The following is a 21,024-nucleotide window of genomic DNA, read 5'->3' as shown; positions in this document are numbered from 1 at the left end:
AAGGGAATAGGGTGCATGTGGGATACACTATAAAAGGGAATAGGGTGCCATGTGGGATACACTATAAAGGGAATAGGGTGCATGTGGGATACACTATGAAGGGAATAGGGTGCATGTGGGATACACTATAAAGGGAATAGGGTGCATGTGGGATACACTATGAAGGGAATAGGGTGCATGTGGGATACACTATAAAGGGAATAGGGTGCATGTGTGATACACTATAAAGGGAATAGGGTGCATGTGTGATACACTATAAAGGGAATAGGGTGCCATGTGGGATACACTATAAAGGGAATAGGGTGCCATGTGGGATACACTATAAAGGGAATAGGGTGCATGTGGGATACACTATAAAGGGAATAGGGTGCATGTGGGATACACTATGAAGGGAATAGGGTGCCATGTGGGATACACTATAAAGGGAATAGGGTGCATGTGGGATACACTATAAAGGGAATAGGGTGCATGTGGGATACACTATAAAGGGAATAGGGTGCCATGTGGGATACACTATGAAGGGAATAGGGTGCCATGTGGGATACACTATGAAGGGAATAGGGTGCCATGTGGGATACACTATGAAGGGAATAGGGTGCCATGTGGGATACACTATAAAGGGAATAGGGTGCATGTGGGATAACCTATAAAGGGAATAGGGTGCATGTGGGATACACTATGAAGGGAATAGGGTGCCATGTGGGATACACTATGAAGGGAATAGGGTGCATGTGTGATACACTATAAAGGGAATAGGGTGCCATGTGGGATACACTATAAAGGGAATAGGGTGCCATGTGGGATACGCTATAAAGGGAATAGGGTGCCATGTGGGATACACTATAAAGGGAATAGGGTGCATGTGGGATACACTATAAAGGGAATAGGGTGCATGTGGGATACACTATAAAGGGAATAGGGTGCCATGTGGGATACACTATAAAGGGAATAGGGTGCATGTGGGATACACTATGAAGGGAATATGGTGCATATGGGATACACTATAAAGGGAATAGGGTGCATGTGGGATACACTATAAAGGGAATAGGGTGCATATGGGATACACTATAAAGGGAATAGGGTGCATGTGGGATACACTCTAAAGGGAATAGGGTGCATGTGGGATACACTATAAAGGGAATAGGGTGCCATGTGGGATACACTATAAAGGGAATAGGGTGCATGTGGGATACACTATAAAGGGAATAGGGTGCATGTGGGATACACTATAAAGGGAATAGGGTGCATGTGGGATACACTATAAAGGGAAAAGAGTGCCATGTGGGATACATCCATCGCTCAGTGTTTTGGGTAGGGTTCGTACTTGCCTTCTCTCCCTGAGCCAAACCTCTGAGTGCTGCTATTGATTCCCCCTCAGCACAGATTCACTCATTACCAGAAAGTACACGTCACAAAACAAACAAACAAACAAAGTCCAACTGGAACATTGTGTTACCATCTACTTAACGAGAGAAGAGATTGTTAACAAAGAAGATTGATGATTTGGTTTGAGGTCTGTCCTGTTCGCTAACGAGCAGACTGATTCTTAACCCGTAAGGCGTTGCAATTCTGCTTCTTTGGAATCAAATGGCATCCTATTCCCTATAGTGCACTACCGTTGACCCAAGCTCTCTTTAAAAGTAGTGCACTACAAAGGGAATAGGGGAACATTTGGGACACATAAATAGTAGGCCTACATTATTTTTCATGTGTTATTTTTAATAACCAGACCACTGTGATTGTAAGCCTTCATTATGAATCTATGTAATTGCTCTCTGGTGTATTGTCAGAGATGACTACTGGTGTATTGTCAGAGATGACTACTGGTATATTGTCAGAGATGACTACTGGTATATTGTCAGAGATGACTACTGGTATATTGTCAGAGATGACTACTGGTGTATTGTCAGAGATGACTACTGGTGTATTGTCAGAGATGACTACTGGTGTATTGTCAGAGATGACTACTGGTATATTGTCAGAGATGACTACTGGTATATTGTCAGAGATGACTACTGGTATATTGTCAGAGATGACTACTGGTATATTGTCAGAGATGACTACTGGTGTATTGTCAGAGATGACTACTGGTGTATTGTCAGAGATGACTACTGGTGTATTGTCAGAGATGACTACTGGTATATTGTCAGAGATGACTACTGGTATATTGTCAGAGATGACTACTGGTATATTGTCAGAGATGACTACTGGTATATTGTCAGAGATGACTACTGGTGTATTGTCAGAGATGACTACTGGTGTATTGTCAGAGATGACTACTGGTATATTGTCAGAGATGACTACTGGTATATTGTCAGAGATGACTACTGGTATATTGTCAGAGATGACTACTGGTATATTGTCAGAGATGACTACTGGTATATTGTCAGAGATGACTACTGGTACATTGTCAGAGATGACTACTGGTATATTGTCAGAGATGACTACTGGTACATTGTCAGAGATGACTACTGGTATATTGTCAGAGATGACTACTGGTATATTGTCAGAGATGACTACTGGTATATTGTCAGAGATGACTACTGGTATATTGTCAGAGATGACTACTGGTATATTGTCAGAGATGACTACTGGTATATTGTCAGAGATGACTACTGGTATATTGTCAGAGATGACTACTGGTACATTGTCAGAGATGACTACTGGTACGTGGTCAGAGATGACTACTGGTATATTGTCAGAGATGACTACTGGTATATTGTCAGAGATGACTGACTACTGGTATATTGTCAGAGATGACTACTGGTATGTGGTCAGAGATGACTACTGGTATATGGTCAGAGATAAATGCTTATTGAAATGCATAGCTGGGATGCTTGTTGTATAATGGGAAAGTAAATCTGGTTTGACCTGAGTGTTTGGATGAAGTCATGGCTATTGTATGATAGATTTGCATGCACATGCTACAGTAATAATAATAATCGTACACTTACAATTGTACTTACGTATTCATTCCACATTAGCTTTCTCTTCCAAGTAACTTCACTTGTAGGGAGAATATGAATAGATAGCAATGCCCATAGTACATAGAGATATAGATGAATAACATCAACGTACAGTTTCTCCTGCAATTTGCATGAAATCCATTTTTATCTTCTGGAGTGCCTCTTTCTCTCCTTCCCTGATTAAGTGGAAGATGTGGACTGTGTCCTCAACTAATCTCTCCCTGGTCAAGTTCTAGTGGTGGTAACAGGGGCTGTGGGCCTATCTGGGCTGTGTTCAGTGAAGTAAAGGCAGACCAGAGTCTGTGTCCCTTAGCACCCTATTCCCTATGTAGCGTACTACTTCTTCCCTGCACTATAAAGGGAATAGGGTGCCATTTGGGACACAGAGAAATTGACTGACCGTTGGTTAATAGAATAGAGTCCATGTCCCCAGGCCATTCACTGATCCTTTAGACTGCCTCAGCATGAAAACAGTAAGGAGGACGACCTGAGCTCTTATTGTAGTGAACTGTGAGTAATATTTATAATGTAAGAGATATTTCCAGCATGGCTAGACTTGCAAAATGATGGTAACTTTCCTAATATTCCCAGGAATTCTGGTTGAAGGACTCCTGACTTCCGGCTTCTGTCCTCCTGAATCCAGAACCTTTCCAACTGGGATTTCAGGAAAACCTGAGAATTTTACAAGCCCAAGCATTGCTCAGCCCATAGCCTATTCTTTCCTTTACTGTGGTCTCCTAAAGCTTCTTAGGGTTAGGCCCCTTTTTTCTCCACTTCCTGTCTGAATTACATGCCCAATGTAAACTGCCTGGAGCTCAGGCCCTGAAGCCAGGATATGCATATAATTGGTACCATTGGGAAGAAAACACTTTGACGTTTGTAGAAATGTAAAATACTGTAGGAGAATATAACACAATAGATTTGGTAGGAGAAAATCCAAAGAAGAACCAACCGGAACTTTTTTTTTTTGGAGAGACCATCCTCTTAGAAATGCAAGAGTAAGGTCATATTGAAAATTAGCTCCCTGGATGCAATTCCTATGGCTTCCCCCGGGTGTCAGCAATTTATGTTCAAGGTTTCAGGCTTGTAACTTCAGAAAAAATTAAGAAATATCAGTTTTAGCAGAAGGACTCAGTCTTGGAAATTTGTGTTTGCGTGCACTATAAAGACAATACGCACCTGTTAAAATCTGTTTCCTAATGAACATACTTTTTTCTGTAATAAATATTATAGTTTGATTATATTTTAGGGTATCTGAGGAGTAAATAGAAACATATTTTGACTTGTTGAAACAAAGTTTAGGGTGTAGATTTTCGGATTCCTTTCTCTGCATGTTGAACGAGTGGATTTCTCAAATCGATGGCGCCAACGAAACACTTTTTGGGATATAAAGAAGGACTTTATCTAACAAAACGATACTAGATGTTATAGCTGGGACCATTCGGATGACAAATCAGAGGAAGATTTTCAAAAAGTAAGTGAATGTTTAATTGTTATTTGTGAATGTATGAAACCTGTGCCCGTGGAACAATATTTGAACGTGGGGCGCCGTCCTCAAACAATCGCATGGCATGTTTTCGCTGTAAAAGTTACTATAAATCGGACAGTGCAGATAGAATAACAAGAATTTAAGCTTTCAGCTGATATAAGACACTTACATGTACAGTGGGGAGAACAAGTATTTGATACAGTGCCGATTTTGTAGGTTTTCCTACTTACAAAGCATGTAGAGGTCTGTAATTTTTATCATAGGTACACTTCAACTGTGAGAGACGGAATCTAAAATCCAGAAAATCCCATTGTATGATTTTTAAGTAATTAATTAGCATTTTATTGCATGACATAAGTATTTGATACATCAGAAAAGCAGAACTTAATATTTGGTACAGAAACCTTTGTTTGCAATTACAGAGATCATACGTTTCCTGTAGTTCTTGACCAGGTTTGCACACACTGCAGCAGGGATTTTGGCCCACTCCTCCATACAGCTTCTCCAGATCCTTCAGGTTTCGGGGCTGTCGCTGGGCAATACGGACTTTCAGCTCCCTCCAAAGATTTTCTATTAGGTTCAGGTCTGGAGACTGGCAAGGCCACTCCAGGACCTTGAGATGCTTCTTACGGAGCCACTCCTTAGTTGCCCTGGCTGTGTGTTTCGGGTCGTTGTCATGCTGGAAGACCCAGCCACGACCCATCTTCAATGCTCTTACTGAGGGAAGGAGTTTGTTGGCCAAGATCTCGCGATACATGGCCCCATCCATCCTCCCCTCAATACGGTGCAGTCGTCCTGTCCCCTTTGCAGAAAAGCATCCCAAAAGAATGATGTTTCCACCTCCATGCTTCACGGTTGGGATGGTGTCTTGGGGTTGTACTCATCCTTCTTCTTCCTCCAAACACGGCGAGTGGAGTTTAGACCAAAAAGCTATATTTTTGTCTCATCAGACCACATGACCTTCTCCCATTCCTCCTCTGGATCATCCAGATGGTCATTGGCAAACTTCAGACGGGCCTGGACATACGCTGGCTTGAGCAGGGGTCCTTGCGTGCGCTGCCAGATTTGAATCCATGACGGCGTAGTGTGTTACTAATGGTTTTCTTTGAGACTATGGTCCCAGCTCTCTTCAGGTCATTGACCAGGTCCTGCCATGTAGTTATGGGCGGATCCCTTACCTTCCTCATGATCATTGATTCCCCACGAGGTGAGATCTTGCATGGAGCCCCAGACCGAGGGTGATTGACCGTCATCTTGAACTTCTTCCATTTTCTAATAATTGCGTCAACAGTTGTTGCCTTCTCACCAAGCTGATTGCCTATTGTCCTGTAGCCCATCCCAGCCTTGTGCAGGTCTACAATTTTATCCCTGATGTCCTTACACAGCTCTCTGGTCTTGGCCATTGTGGAGAGGTTGGAGTCTGTTTGATTGAGTGTGTGGACTGGTGTCTTTTATACAGGTAACGAGTTCAAACAGGTGCAGTTAATACAGGTAATGAGTGTAGAACAGGAGGGCTTCTTAAAGAAAAACGAACAGGTCTGTGAGAGCCGGAATTCTTACTGGTTGGTAGGTGATCAAATACTTATGTCATGCAATAAAATGCAAATTAATTACTTAAAAATCATACAATGTGATTTTCTGGATTTTTGTTTTAGATTCCGTCTCTCACAGTTGAAGTGTACCTATGATACAAAATGACAGACCTCTACATGCTTTGTAAGTAGGAAAACCTGCAAAATCGACAGTGTTTCAAATACTTGTTCTCCCCACTGTAAATTATTAAAATCCATAACATTTCTGATTATTTATTTGAATTGCGCGCCCTCCAGTTTCACCGCTAGCGGGACTCCTATCTCTGACATTGCAGGATTACAATAGTTATTGCCATTGGACCTCTCCATCCATACGAGTTGGATTTTCTCTTTTTAATGTCATATCTTTGGTACAAGCAGGGAGACTCATTTCAGGATGTCATGGTACTATTGTAGCCATCTTCTCATAGAAGATAACTTGCCCTGTTTAGTGGGTATTAATATGTATTATGGATACTGCTGTCCCATCCTACAGCTCAGTGGGTATTAGTGTTTATTATGGATACTGCTGGCCCATCCTACAGATCAGTGGGTATTAGTGTTAATTATGGATACTGCTGGCCCATCCTACAGCTCAGTGGGTATTCGTGTTTATTATGGATACTGCTGGCCCATCCTACAGATCAGTGGGTATTAGTGTTTATTATGGATACTGCTGGTCCATCCTACAGCTCAGTGGGTATTAGTGTTTATTATGGATACTGCTGGCCCATCCTACAGCTCAGTGGGTATTAGTGGTCACCCTAGTGGCTCAGCGGTCTAAGGCACAGCATCTCAGTGTTAGAGGTGTCACTACAGACAACCTGATTCAAATCCAGGGTTGATCACAACAGTGATTGGGAGACCCAACGGCGGTGCACAATTGGCCCAGCGTCGTCTGGGTTTCACCAGTGTAGGCAGTCATTGTCAATAAGAATTAGTTCTTAACTGACTTTCCCAGTTATAAATAAAGGTTACAAAAAAAATAAAGTGTTTTTCTGGACACTCCTCAGACTGGGGTCAGTTCAGGGTTATCTGGAAAGAACAGACACAAGAGATGTAATGTAGTACCAGCAGCACACGAGGTGTGTGTGTGTTTCTCTTTTTAATGTAATATTAATAAGAGACTCATTTCAGGATGTCTTGGTACTATTGAACTAAATGTGCCACTAGAGCAGAGTGCGTCATACTGTAGAGAAGTACATGATGGGAAGCAGAACCTGCTAATGAACTAAGCCTCTTGCTGAGTCTAGCCCCATCCCATAATTAAATATTCATTGGCTGGTTTAGGCATCCTATTCCCTATAGTGCACCGCTTTTGGCCAGGTGCCAATTAAGACGCAGTAGTTTTTTTAACTCATAGAAGGCAGGCTTGGTCTGCTCAGCGGGTAGTAGTGTTAATTATGGATACAGCTGGCCCATCTTACAGATCAGTGGGTAGTAGTGTTTGTTATGGAGACTGCTGGCCCATCCTACAGCTCAGTGGGTAGTAGTGTTTATTATGGATACAGCTGGCCCATCCTACAGCTCAGTGGGTAGTAGTGTTAATTATGGATACTGCTGGTCCATCCTACAGCTCAGTGGGTAGTAGTGTTTATTATGGATACAGCTGGCCCATCCTACAGCTCAGTGGGTATTAGTGTTAATTATGGATACAGCTGGCCCATCCTACAGCTCAGTGGGTAGTAGTGTTTATTATGGATACAGCTGGCCCATCCTACAGCTCAGTGGGTATTAGTGTTTATTATGGATACTGCTGGCCCATCCTACAGCTCAGTGGGTATTAGTGTTTATTATGGATACAGCTGGCCCATCCTACAGCTCAGTGGGTAGTAGTGTTTATTATGGATACTGCTGGCCCATCCTACAGCTCAGTGGGTAGTAGTGTTTGTTATGGATACAGCTGGCCCATCCTACAGATCAGTGGGTATTAGTGTTAATTATGGATACTGCTGGCCCATCCTACAGCTCAGTGGGTATTAGTGTTTATTATGGATACAGCTGGCCCATCCTACAGCTCAGTGGGTAGTAGTGTTTATTATGGATACTGCTGGCCCATCCTACAGCTCAGTGGGTAGTAGTGTTTGTTATGGATACAGCTGGCCCATCCTACAGCTCAGCGGGTATTAGTGTTTATTATGGATACTGCTGGCCCATCCTACAGCTCAGTGGGTATTAGTGTTTATTATGGATACTGCTGGCCCATCCTACAGCTCAGTGGGTATTAGTGTTTATTATGGATACAGCTGGCCCATCTTACAGCTCAGTGGGTAGTAGTGTTTATTATGGATACTGCTGGCCCATCCTACAGCTCAGTGGGTATTAGTGTTTATTATGGATACTGCTGGCCCATCCTACAGCTCAGTGGGTATTAGTGTTTATTATGGATACAGCTGGCCCATCCTACAGCTCAGTGGGTAGTAGTGTTTATTATGGATACTGCTGGCCCATCCTACAGCTCAGTGGGTATTAGTGTTTATTATGGATACTGCTGGCCCATCCTACAGCTCAGTGGGTATTAGTGTTTATTATGGATACTGCTGGCCCATCCTACAGCTCAGTGGGTATTAGTGTTTATTATGGATACAGCTGGCCCATCTTACAGCTCAGTGGGTAGTAGTGTTTATTATGGATACTGCTGGCCCATCCTACAGCTCAGTGGGTATTAGTGTTTATTATGGATACTGCTGGCCCATCCTACAGCTCAGTGGGTATTAGTGTTTATTATGGATACAGCTGGCCCATCCTACAGCTCAGTGGGTAGTAATGTTTATTATGGATACTGCTGGCCCATCCTACAGCTCAGTGGGTAGTAATGTTTATTATGGATACTGCTGGTCCATCTTACAGCTCAGTGGGTATTAGTGTTTATTATGGATACTGCTGGCCCATCCTACAGCTCAGTGGGTATTAGTGTTTATTATGGATACTGCTGGCCCATCCTACAGCTCAGTGGGTAGCAGTGTTTATTATGGATACTGCTGGCCCATCCTACAGCTCAGTGGGTATTAGTGTTTATTATGGATACTGCTGGCCCATCCTACAGCTCAGTGGGTATTAGTGTTTATTATGGATACTGCTGGCCCATCCTACAGCTCAGTGGGTAGCAGTGTTTATTATGGATACTGCTGGCCCATCTTACAGCTCAGTGGGTATTAGTGTTTATTATGGATACTGCTTGCCCATCTTACAGCTCAGTGGGTATTCGTGTTTATTATGGATACAGCTGGCCCATCTTACAGCTCAGTGGGTATTAGTGTTTATTATGGATACTGCTGGCCCATCCTACAGCTCAGTGGGTATTAGTGTTTGTTATGGAGACTGTTGGCCCATCTTACAGCTCAGTGGGTATTCGTGTTTATTATGGATACAGCTGGCCCATCTTACAGCTCAGTGGGTATTCGTGTTTATTATGGATACTGCTGGCCCATCCTACAGCTCAGTGGGTATTCGTGTTTATTATGGATACTGCTGGCCCATCCTACAGCTCAGTGGGTATTAGTGTTAATTATGGATACTGCTTGCCCATCCTACAGCTCAGCGGGTATTAGTGTTTATTATGGATACTGCTGGCCCATCCTACAGCTGAGTGGGTATTAGTGTTTATTATGGATACTGCTTGCCCATCCTACAGCTGAGTGGGTAGTAGTGTTTATTATGGATACTGCTGGCCCATCCTACAGCTCAGTGGGTAGTAATGTTAATTATGGATACTGCTGGCCCATCCTACAGCTCAGTGGGTATTAGTGTTTGTTATGGATACTGCTTGCCCATCCTACAGCTCAGTGGGTATTAGTGTTTATTATGGATACTGCTTGCCCATCCTACAGCTCAGTGGGTAGTAATGTTTATTATGGATACTGCTGGCCCATCCTACAGCTCAGTGGGTAGCAGTGTTAATTATGGATACTGCTGGCCCATCCTACAGCTCAGTGGGTAGTAATGTTAATTATGGATACTGCTGGCCCATCCTACAGCTCAGTGGGTATTAGTGTTTGTTATGGATACTGCTCAGACTGGGGTCCGGTCAGGGTTATCTGGAAAGAACAGACACAAGAGATTTAATTTTAATGTAATTTTAGTCACATCTGCACAAGAGGTGTCTGTGTGTGTGAGTGTGTGTGCATTAGTGTATGCGTGTGTGTGTGTGTTCTTGCACATCATACAAGATGTGTGTCTGGGTCTTGGGAGTTGTCTACTGTAGTAGCCAGTACCAGTATGCAGTGTTTTAGTGTGTGTGTGTGTGTTGAACGTAGCTCTGTGTGCATGTTTCTCCTCATAAAGAGCTGAGTGACTGATGTGTCTACAGCTGTATGCTGTGCTGTGGATTAACATAATGACGTGAGGGTGGGAGTAGTGTTCTGTGGAGCTGAACGCAGCACACAAAGCCCTGGGAAGTATGTGTGAAATTAAAGGGGAGAATGTACAATACTGGGCTGTGAGGCACACTTACACAGAGCTGGGGAGGGAAGACATTCTGACTAATAGGATTTGAACAGCTTGTCTTTGCTCTGTGGCCTGGCGGCATGGCATCCATTCTGGAAACACACACACGCTCACAGGTATGCACACACACACACACACACACACACACACACACACACACACACACACACACACACGCACGCACACACACAGGCATGCACAGACACACACACACACACACAGGCATGCACAGACACACACACACACACAGGCATGCACAGACACACACACTCACAGGCATGCACAGACATACACACACTTGCAGGCATGCACAGACACACACACACACACACACTGACAGGCATGCACAGACACACACACACACACTCACAGGCATGCACAGACACACACACACACTGACAGGCATGCACAGACACACACACACACACTCACAGGCATGCACAGACACACACACGCTCACAGGCATGCACAGACACACACACTCACAGGCACGGGCACTCTCCTTCCTCTCAATGACTTGCATAACTTGGACGATCAGTTCTGGCCCTGCACGACACAGAATGTCAACCCGCCCCAAGCTTTTGGACTTCCAAATGTCTTCTTCTCCTGTTTCCTACGTAATAATAGTTTCCGGGACACTCAAGACCTAAATATGTAGTTACAAACAAACAAACCTATTACAGTTTTTACAATCATTTTGGCACTAATTTCAGAATCGTGTGGTCATTTTCAAAACTCTAGACACAAAACTCAAAACGGTCATCACTTGTAACACAGGCTGTCCAATGTTCAAAACATTGCATTGTGCATTCACATCTTTAGAAACCTTGCACTTGCAGACTCATTGGTTCAAATAACTAATTTATCATGAAATACCATAGGAACATTCATTTAAATCCCCCACACACAAGATACCAATAGTTTCACTGTGTAGCTGTTCATAAAATCATTAAATATTGTAGTACAAAATCACAACATAGGTTTCTTTGAATCAAATAAAAAATGATTAGCTACAAAAATATATAAAAAAATACAGTAAAACGTCAACTGCAGTGTTCCTCACCTGGCTTACTGTAAAACATCACTGCAGTGTTCCTCACCTGGCTTACTGTAAAACATCACTGCAGTGTTCCTCACCTGGCTTACTGTAAAACATTACTGCTGTGTTCCTCACCTGGCTTACTGTAAAACATCACTGCTGTGTTCCTCACCTGGCTTACTGTAAAACATCACTGCAGTGTTCCTCACCTGGCTTACTGTAAAACATCACTGCAGTGTTCCTCACCTGGCTTACTGTAAAACATCATAGCAGTGTTCCTCACCTGGCTTACTGTAAAACATCACTGCAGTGTTCCTCACCTGGCTTACTGTAAAACATCACTGCAGTGTTCCTCACCTGGCTTACTGTAAAACATCACTGCTGTGTTCCTCACCTGGCTTACAGTAAAATGTCAACTGCAGTGTTCCTCACCTGGCTTACTGTAAAAAGCAAAACAAAGGATTGATTACTGTACTTCTATATTGCCCTCAACCCCGTCTTGTGGATTTGGCCATAGGTTCTCATCCACATCACAATGGATGTTTTCATTAGCCAAACATCTTGGGAAGAATCTTCAGGGCATGGTGATGTCATTGCATGTGTCATCCATGGCCTGGAGAAGGGTGGCTTGTTTGTGAGGGCGCCTATTGTTACGGTTTTCTAGGTGTGAAGGAGAGTCGGACCAAAATGCAGCGTGTAGATTGCAACAGTTACTTATCATTTTGAGCAGTGGTATCAATTGATAGTTAGATCATTGTAATGAAATGAATAGACAGTCATCTCAGATGTAATGTGTGAATAGACAGTCATCTCAGATGTAATGTGTGAATAGACAGTCATCTCAGATGTAATGTGTGAATAGACAGTCATCTCAGATGTAATGTGTGAATAGACAGTCATCTCAGATGTAATGTGTGAATAGACAGTCATCTCAGATGTAATGTGTGAATAGACAGTCATCTCAGATGTAATGTGTGAATAGACAGTCATCTCAGATGTAATGTGTGAATTGCATTTTGAAATGGTAATACTTTGATGTTAAGTTGTGTCATTTTGAACAGGTGATTTTAGTTCAATGAACAAATGATCTTAGCTTTATGTGTATTGTATCCAAGCAATTGGAAAAAGTGTTAAGAGTTTTGAAAAATGTGCAGTTTTGATCATTGGTTGTGAGTTTTGTGTCTAGAGTTGTGAAAAATGACACCAAGGTCCCGAAATTAGTGCCAAAGTGATTGTAAAAAACTGTAATTCCACTGACAAACACAGCAAATAGTCATTGACTAGTTCTCTGATGAGATCCCTTGAAATTCCTCTCAAATGGAACAGTTTATTTTCACAATGGTGCACGTTCACCAAAGAAACACAACAAATGATTAAAACCCCACCATGAATTGATTTTCTAGCTGGGTTGGTATATTCACATTGACCAATCTGTTCATCAGATCACGTTCAGAGACATTGTTTATAATCAAATCAAAGCATATATCTAGGAATGACGTCCTGTAATCTGGAGATGTCTGCACACAAGGACGCAGCAACGTCAATGTTGCTTGTGAACACATTAAAGCAGTGGGTTAAGACTGAGCACACATCAGATTGCCACAGCAGCATTGGAAATATAATTTGATTTAGAGCATCGACTGCACCAGCAGTTAGAGAGTCAAGCAGCAGGTTGACAATGTATTGCCTTATCTTCCCCGGTACTTCCTGTAGCAGACAGAGAACAGCCCAGTATACAGTAACGTGAGGCTACGGGGGAAGGAGAAAGTCATTGGGCATAGCTGAAGTATCCAGGGAGCAAATGAAAATGCAACAATCATCATTGGAAAGCGTGTGAGTCATTACCTGAGTAATGACTAGGAGGTCAGGACCAGTAGAAAGATCAACTCACACACATTGAGATCCTCTCTCTCCTCTCTCTCTCTGTCAACCTGTGTTCCAATCCTGTGTTCATTCATTCCCTAGATGGGCCCTGGTCAACAGTAGAACACTAGGGAATAGGTTGCCATTTGATATGTGTTCTAGAGTCATTTTCACATTGCACAAGGATCTTTCACTGATAGTTAGGAGTCATTACTTTCACTGGGTGAGACCTGTCACTATCTAATTAAAAATCCTTTTGCCTTAATGATTTCTTTAAGCCAATGTGCTTTTGCATATTTATATCACAACACTGGGACATTGTTTAGGGGATATATATATTCATAAATTCTCTGCATGGGGGATGCTTTTCTCAATGATTATATTCATATATTCAAATGTTACTTTTTTCTCCACAATGCATTGGGGTTGCCAGATTGGTTCTTATTTTGTGTCCATCCACAGGTTTGCTAATATGTTTTACACATTGCTCACTGAAGACATTCATTTCAATAGACAATGTAGTGATTGAAAACCTCTGTGGTGTTCTTCCAGGTCAGTAGTAAATGAGCTGGACACAGTGTGAACACAGAGAGGCTGTAGGTGGAGCAGAGAGCTGGACACAGTGGGAACACAGAGAGGCTGTAGGTGGAGCGGAGAGCTGGACACAGTGTGAACACAGAGAGGCTGTAGGTGGAGCGGAGAGCTGGACACAGTGTGAACACAGAGAGGCTGTAGGTGGAGCAGAGAGCTGGACACAGTGTGAACACAGAGAGGCTGTAGGTGGAGCAGAGAGCTGGACACAGTGTGAACACAGAGAGGCTGTAGGTGGAGCAGAGAGCTGGACACAGTGTGAACACAGAGAGGCTGCAGGTGGAGCAGAGAGCTGGACACAGTGTGAACACAGAGAGGCTGTAGGTGGAGCAGAGAGCTGGACACAGTGTGAACACAGAGAGGCTGTAGGTGGAGCAGAGAGCTGGACACAGTGTGAACACAGAGAGGCTGTAGGTGGAGCAGAGAGCTGGACACAGTGGGAACACAGAGAGGCTGTAGGTGGAGCAGAGAGCTGGACACAGTGTGAACACAGAGAGGCTTTAGGTGGAGCAGAGAGCTGGACACAATGTGAACACAGAGAAGCTGTAGGTGGAGCAGAGAGCTGGACACAGTGTGAACACAGAGAGGCTGTAGGTGGAGCAGAGAGCTGGACACAGTGTGAACACAGAGAGGCTGTAGGTGGAGCAGAGAGCTGGACACAGTGTGAACACAGAGAGGCTGTAGGTAGAGCAGAGAGCTGGACACAGTGTGAACACAGGAAGGCTGTAGGTAGAGCAGAGAGCTGGACACAGTGTGAACACAGAGAGGCTGTAGGTGGAGCAGAGAGCTGGACGGCGTTGGAGCCAACCGTAACAGGCGGTGGGAGGAGTTTAGAGAAACACGTTACAAAAGATGTCAGAGGGTGGAATTCACTTTTCACTTTACATTTTTTAAATTTATGAGCACATTTTTGTATGGTCTGCATCTTTGAAGTAGACTACTGACACTTGAAGGTAGCTTTAATGATTATACAATCTTGGTTTGGTCATTCATAATTTAAAATGTTTAATAAATGTATTCAATTTATTAATACATTAATTAATGAATAAATTCTAAAGTACTTTAGTAAAAATACTTTAAAGTGCTACTTTAGTAAGTTCGGTTTTTTGAAGTATCTGTAATTGACTTTACTATTGTCACGTTCGTTGAATGGAGGGGACCAAGGCGCAGCGTGATATGAATACATGTTACTTTTAATAAAGACGGACACTAAAAAAACTATACAAAATAACAAACCAAACGTGACGCTGTAATATAAATGTACAGTCAACTAGACATAGACATTAACCCACAAATTACCCAAACAATATGGCTGCCTAAATATGGTTCCCAATCAGAGACAACGATAAACAGCTGCCTCTGATTGAGAACCACTCCAGACAGCCATAGAGATACATAACACCTAGACTAGTAAACACCCATAGACATGCAAAACCCCTAGACAGGGCCAAAACACATACATCACCCATGTCACACCCTGACCTAACCAAAATAATAAAGAAAACAAAGAATACTAAGGTCAGGGCGTGACAACTATTTATAATTTTGGCAACTTTTACTACACTACATTCATAAACAAAATAATGTACTTTTTACTCCATACATTTCCCTGATACACAAAGTACTTGTTACATTTTGACAGGAAAATGGTCCAATTCACACACTTATCAAGAGAATATCCTTGGTCATCCCTACTGCCTCTGATCTGGCTGACTCACTAAACACACATGCTTTGTTTGTAAATTATGTCTTGGAGTGTTGGAGTGTTGGAGTGTTGAAGTGTTGAAGTGTTGGAGTGTTGGAGTGTTGGAGTGTTGGAGTGTTGGAGTGTTGGAGTGTTGAAGTGTTGGAGTGTTGAAGTGTTGAAGTGTTGGAGTGTTGAAGTGTTGGAGTGTTGGAGTGTTGGAGTGTTGAAGTGTTGGAGTGTTGGAGTGTTGAAGTGTTGGAGTGTTGGAGTGTTGGAGTGTTGGAGTGTTGGAGTGGAGTGTTGGAGTGTTGGAGTGTTGAAGTGTTGGAGTGTTGGAGTGTTGAAGTGTTGGAGTGTTGAAGTGTTGGAGTGTTGGAGTGTTGGAGTGTTGGAGTGTTGGAGTGTTGGAGTGGAGTGTTGGAGTGTTGGAGTGTTGAAGTGTTGGAGTGTTGAAGTGTTGGAGTGTTGGAGTGTTGAAGTGTTGGAGTGTTGAAGTGTTGGAGTGTTGGAGTGTTGAAGTGTTGGAGTGTTGGAGTGTTGAAGTGTTGAAGTGTTGGAGTGTTGAAGTGTTGGAGTGTTGGAGTGTTGGAGTGTTGGAGTGTTGAAGTGTTGGAGTGTTGGAGTGTTGAAGTGTTGGAGTGTTGAAGTGTTGAAGTGTTGGAGTGTTGAAGTGTTGGAGTGTTGGAGTGTTGAAGTGTTGGAGTGTTGGAGTGTTGAAGTGTTGGAGTGTTGGAGTGTTGGAGTGTTGAAGTGTTGGAGTGTTGGAGTGTTGAAGTGTTGGAGTGTTGGAGTGTTGAAGTGTTGGAGTGTTGGAGTGTTGAAGTGTTGGAGTGTTGGAGTGTTGGAGTGTTGGAGTGTTGGAGTGTTGGAGTGTTGAAGTGTTGGAGTGTTGAAGTGTTGGAGTGTTGGAGTGTTGGAGTGTTGAAGTGTTGAAGTGTTGAAGTGTTGGAGTGTTGGAGTGTTGGAGTGTTGAAGTGTTGAAGTGTTGGAGTGTTGGAGTGTTGGAGTGTTGGAGTGTTGAAGTGTTGGAGTGTTGAAGTGTTGAAGTGTTGAAGTGTTGGAGTGTTGAAGTGTTGAAGTGTTGAAGTGTTGAAGTGTTGGAGTGTTGGAGTGTTGGAGTGTTGAAGTGTTGGAGTGTTGGAGTGTTGAAGTGTTGGAGTGTTGAAGTGTTGAAGTGTTGGAGTGTTGAAGTGTTGGAGTGTTGAAGTGTTGGAGTGTTGGAGTGTTGAAGTGTTGGAGTGTTGGAGTGTTGAAGTGTTGGAGCGTTGGAGCGTTGGAGTGTTGGAGTGTTGGAGTGTTGGAGTGTTGAAGTGTTGGAGTGTTGGAGTGTTGGAGTGTTGGAGTGTTGGAGTGTTGGAGTGTTGAAGTGTTGGAGTGTTGAAGTGTTGGAGTGTTGGAGTGTTGGAGTGTTGAAGTGTTGGAGTGTTGAAGTGTTGGAGTGTTGGAGTGTTGGAGTGTTGAAGTGTTGGAGTGTTGAAGTGTTGGAGTGTTGAAGTGTTGGAGTGTTGAAGTGTTGGAGTGTTGGAGTGTTGAAGTGTTGGAGTGTTGGAGTGTTGAAGTGTTGAAGTGTTGGAGTGTTGAAGTGTTGGAGTGTTGAAGTGTTGGAGTGTTGAAGTGTTGGAGTGTTGGAGTGTTGAAGTGTTGAAGTGTTGGAGTGTTGGAGTGTTGGAGTGGAGTGTTGGAGTGTTGGAGTGTTGGAGTGATGGAGTGTTGGAGTGTTGGAGTGGAGTGTTGGAGTGTTGAAGTGTTGAAGTGTTGAAGTGTTGGAGTGTTGAAGTGTTGGAGTGTTGAAGTGTTGAAGTGTTGGAGTGTTGAAGTGTTGGAGTGTTGGAGTGTTGAAGTGTTGGAGTGTTGAAGTGTTGGAGTGTTGGAGTGTTGGAGTGTTGGAGTGTTGAAGTGTTGAAGTGTTGAAGTGTTGAAGTGTTGGAGTGTTGGAGTGTTGAAGTGTTGAAGTGTTGGAGTGTTGAAGTGTTGGAGTGTTGGAGTGTTGGAGTGTTGAAGTGTTGGAGTGTTGAAGTGTTGGAGTGTTGGAGTGTTGGAGTGTTGAAGTGTTGGAGTGTTGAAGTGTTGGAGTGTTGGAGTGTTGGAGTGTTGAAGTGTTGAAGTGTTGAAGTGTTGAAGTGTTGAAGTGTTGGAGTGTTGGAGTGTGCCCCTGTCTATCCGGCAGTACAATAAAAAAAACAAGACATTTTTCTGTCTGTTTTGCTTAATATTATGAATTTGAAATTATTTATACTTTTACTTTTACTTTTGATACTTAAGTATATTTAAAACCAAATATTTTTATATTATATTATATACTTTTACACAATTAACATTTTACTGGGTGACTTTCACTTTTACTTGAGTCATTTTCTATGAAGTTATCTTTACTTTTACTACAGTATTACTATTGAGTACTTTTTCCACCACTGAGTTTTAGCCAGTTCTATTGGATGCTGTTGTAAATTATGTGTTTCCTGTTTTACAGAGCCTCTCCTGGATGACTTCCTGCTGACATACCTGGTGTTCATGTCAACCAGTGATCTGTGTCAGGCTCTCCTGGGACAATATCCTTTTACTTCAGGCTGTAGTGGTCACCTGTAGAATATAGTACACCACCCTAACCTCTAGACTACAGTACACAACCCTTACCTCTAAACTACAGAACCTTACCTCTAGACTACAGTACCTTACCTCTAGACTACAGAACCTTACCTCTAAACTACAGTACCTTACATCTAGACTACAGTACACCACCCTTACCTCTAGACTACAGTACCTTACCTCCAGACTACAGAACCTTACCTCTAAATTACAGTACACAACCCTTACCTCTAGACTACAGTACCTTACCTCCAGACTACAGTACCTTACCTCCAGACTACAGTACACCACCCTTACCTCTAGACTACAGTACCTTACCTCCAGACTACAGTACACAGCCTCTTACCTCTAGACTACAGTACCTTACCTCTGGACTACAGTACCTTACCTCTAGACTACAGTACCTTACCTCTAAACTACAGTACCTTACCTCTAGACTACAGTACCTTACCTCCAAACTACAGTACCTTACCTCTAGACTACAGTACACCACCCAACTCTAAAGTTACTGACTGTACCACACACACACACACACACACACACACACACACACACACACACACACACACACACACACACACACACACACACACACACACACACACACACACACACACCCCTCACCCTTAAACCCACTACACACATACACCTCCAACTTGGAAAAATTAAAAATAGTGGTGTTGATCCTGTTGGCCAAGCTAATGTCAATACACACAAAGCCTACTTACTGAGAGTCCTCTCTCCTGCTGTGCTGATGCCTTAACTCACAAAGCCCACCTATTGTTCTAAGAGACACCACCGGGGGAAAGAGGAAGGGAAGGAGGTTCTGGACAGGAAACGTCAGGTCCTGCACCTGGTGACACAGTGGACAACACTGTACAGGGACTTCCTACGAGAAGACGAGCATGTTAAACTCTTCATGAAGGTATGCTGGAGCGAGGGAGGAGAAGAAGAAGGGATATCATAGCCTGTTTCCAGATCTGTTGTGCTTTCTTTCAAACTCTAGTCATTTATAAGGAGTTGGCAAGACAAATGTGGGGCCAGGCTAAGGATATGGGACAGTGAGATGACCCTAAAATAAGTGATATCATGATGATACGGGAGGGTAAAAACAGACATTAGATGTCTTTGTGTTTCAGACATTGTATCGTTTCCTCCTGGATGACCTGTATGAGTATCCAACTCTAGAGAAGGAGCAGAAGGACCTGCAGAAACTCCTGCGGCTGCATCGCAGACAGTGAGTGGCCATAGAAATTGAAGATTAATTAGTTATACTATATGACCAAAAGTATGTGGACACCTGCTCGTCGAACATCTCATTACAGAATCATGGGCATTAAAATGGAGTTGCCCCCCCCCCTTTTGCTGCTATAAAAGCCTCCATGCTTTCCACTAGATGTCGGAACATAGCTGCGGGGACTTGCTTCCATTCAGCCACACAATCATTAGTGAGGTCGGGCACTGATGCTGAGCGATTAGGCCTGGCTCACAGTCGGCGTTCCAATTCTTCTGAAAGGTGTTCGATGGGTTGAAGTCAGGGCTCTGTGCAGGCCAGTCAAGTTCTTCCACACCGATCTCGACAAACCATTTCTGTTTGGACCTCGCTTCGTGCATTGGGGCATTATCATGTTGAAACAGGAAAGGGCCTTCCCCAAATCGTTGCCACAAAGTTGGAAGCACAGTATCGTCTAGAATGTCATTCTATAATGTAGCGTTAAGATTATCCTTCATTGGAACTAAGTGGCCTAGCCTGAACCATGCAAAACAGCCCCAGACCATTATTCGTCCTCCACCAAACTTTACAGTTGACACTATGCATTGGGGCAGGTAGCGTTCTCCTGGAATCCGCCAAATCCAGATTAGTCTGTCGGACTGCCAGATGGTAAAGCTTGATTCATCGCTCCAGAGAACGTGTTTCCACTTCTCCAGAGTCCAATGGCGGCAAGCTTTTCAACACTCCAGCCGATGCTTGGCATTACACATGGTGATGTTAGGCTTGTGTGCAGCTGCTTGGCCATGATAACCCATTTCATGAAGCTCCCGACGACCAGCTCTTGTGCTGCCATTGCTTCCAGAGGCAGTTCGGAACTCAGTGGTGAGTGTTGCATTCGAGGACAGACAATTTTTAAGAGCGACTGTCACTGCCATCGAAAGAAGTGGACCAAAGTGCAGCGTGGTGAGCGTTCATTTTCCTTTCATTTAAAATGTCGCCAACAAACGAAGACACAACCGTGAAGCTTACAGGGCTATAGTGCCACTAACAAAAGTAAACTTCCCACAATGACAGAAGGGAAAAAGGCTGCCTAAGTATGATTCCCAATCAGAGACAACGATAGACAGCTGTCCCTGATTGAGAACCATACCCGGCCAAAACATAAATACAAAAACATAGAAAACAGAACATAGAATGCCCACCCAAATCACACCCTGACCAAACCAAATAGAGACATAAAAAGGCTCTCTAAGGTCAGGGCGTGACAGCTACGCGTTCTGTGAGGTTGTGTGGCCTACCACTTCGCGGCTGAGCCATTGTTGCTCCTAGATGTTTCCACTTCACAATAACAGCAAGTTATTGCAAGCAAGTCAACAGCAGTTGACCAGGGCAGCTCTAGCTGGGCATACATTTTAACTAACTGACTTGTTAGAATGGTGGCATCCTATGACGGCCCCATGTTGAGCTCTTCAGTAAGGTATTTCTACTGCCAATGTTTGTCTATTGAAATGGCTGTGTGCTCAATTTTATACACTTGTCAGCAACAGGTGTGGCTGAAATAGCTGAATGCACT

General features: G+C 43.3%; 1 protein-coding gene across 2 annotated transcripts in view; it reads left to right on the top strand.

The window, feature by feature from the left end:
* Positions 1 to 21,024, top strand: part of LOC110535184 (rap guanine nucleotide exchange factor 5) — a 59,029-nt gene that overhangs the window by 19,526 nt on the left and 18,479 nt on the right. For both annotated transcript variants that reach the window (XM_036937174.1, XM_036937168.1), the window contains 3 exons: positions 18,123 to 18,201; positions 19,016 to 19,163; positions 19,378 to 19,475. In XM_036937174.1, coding sequence (XP_036793069.1) covers positions 18,123 to 18,201; positions 19,016 to 19,163; positions 19,378 to 19,475 — 325 coding nt within the window. The remainder of the gene's footprint in view (positions 1 to 18,122; positions 18,202 to 19,015; positions 19,164 to 19,377; positions 19,476 to 21,024) is intronic.

Source organism: Oncorhynchus mykiss, chromosome 2, assembly GCF_013265735.2.
Source record: "Oncorhynchus mykiss isolate Arlee chromosome 2, USDA_OmykA_1.1, whole genome shotgun sequence".
NCBI classification, from domain to species: Eukaryota; Metazoa; Chordata; class Actinopteri; order Salmoniformes; family Salmonidae; genus Oncorhynchus; species Oncorhynchus mykiss.
This window is presented reverse-complemented; position numbering and strand designations above follow the sequence as displayed.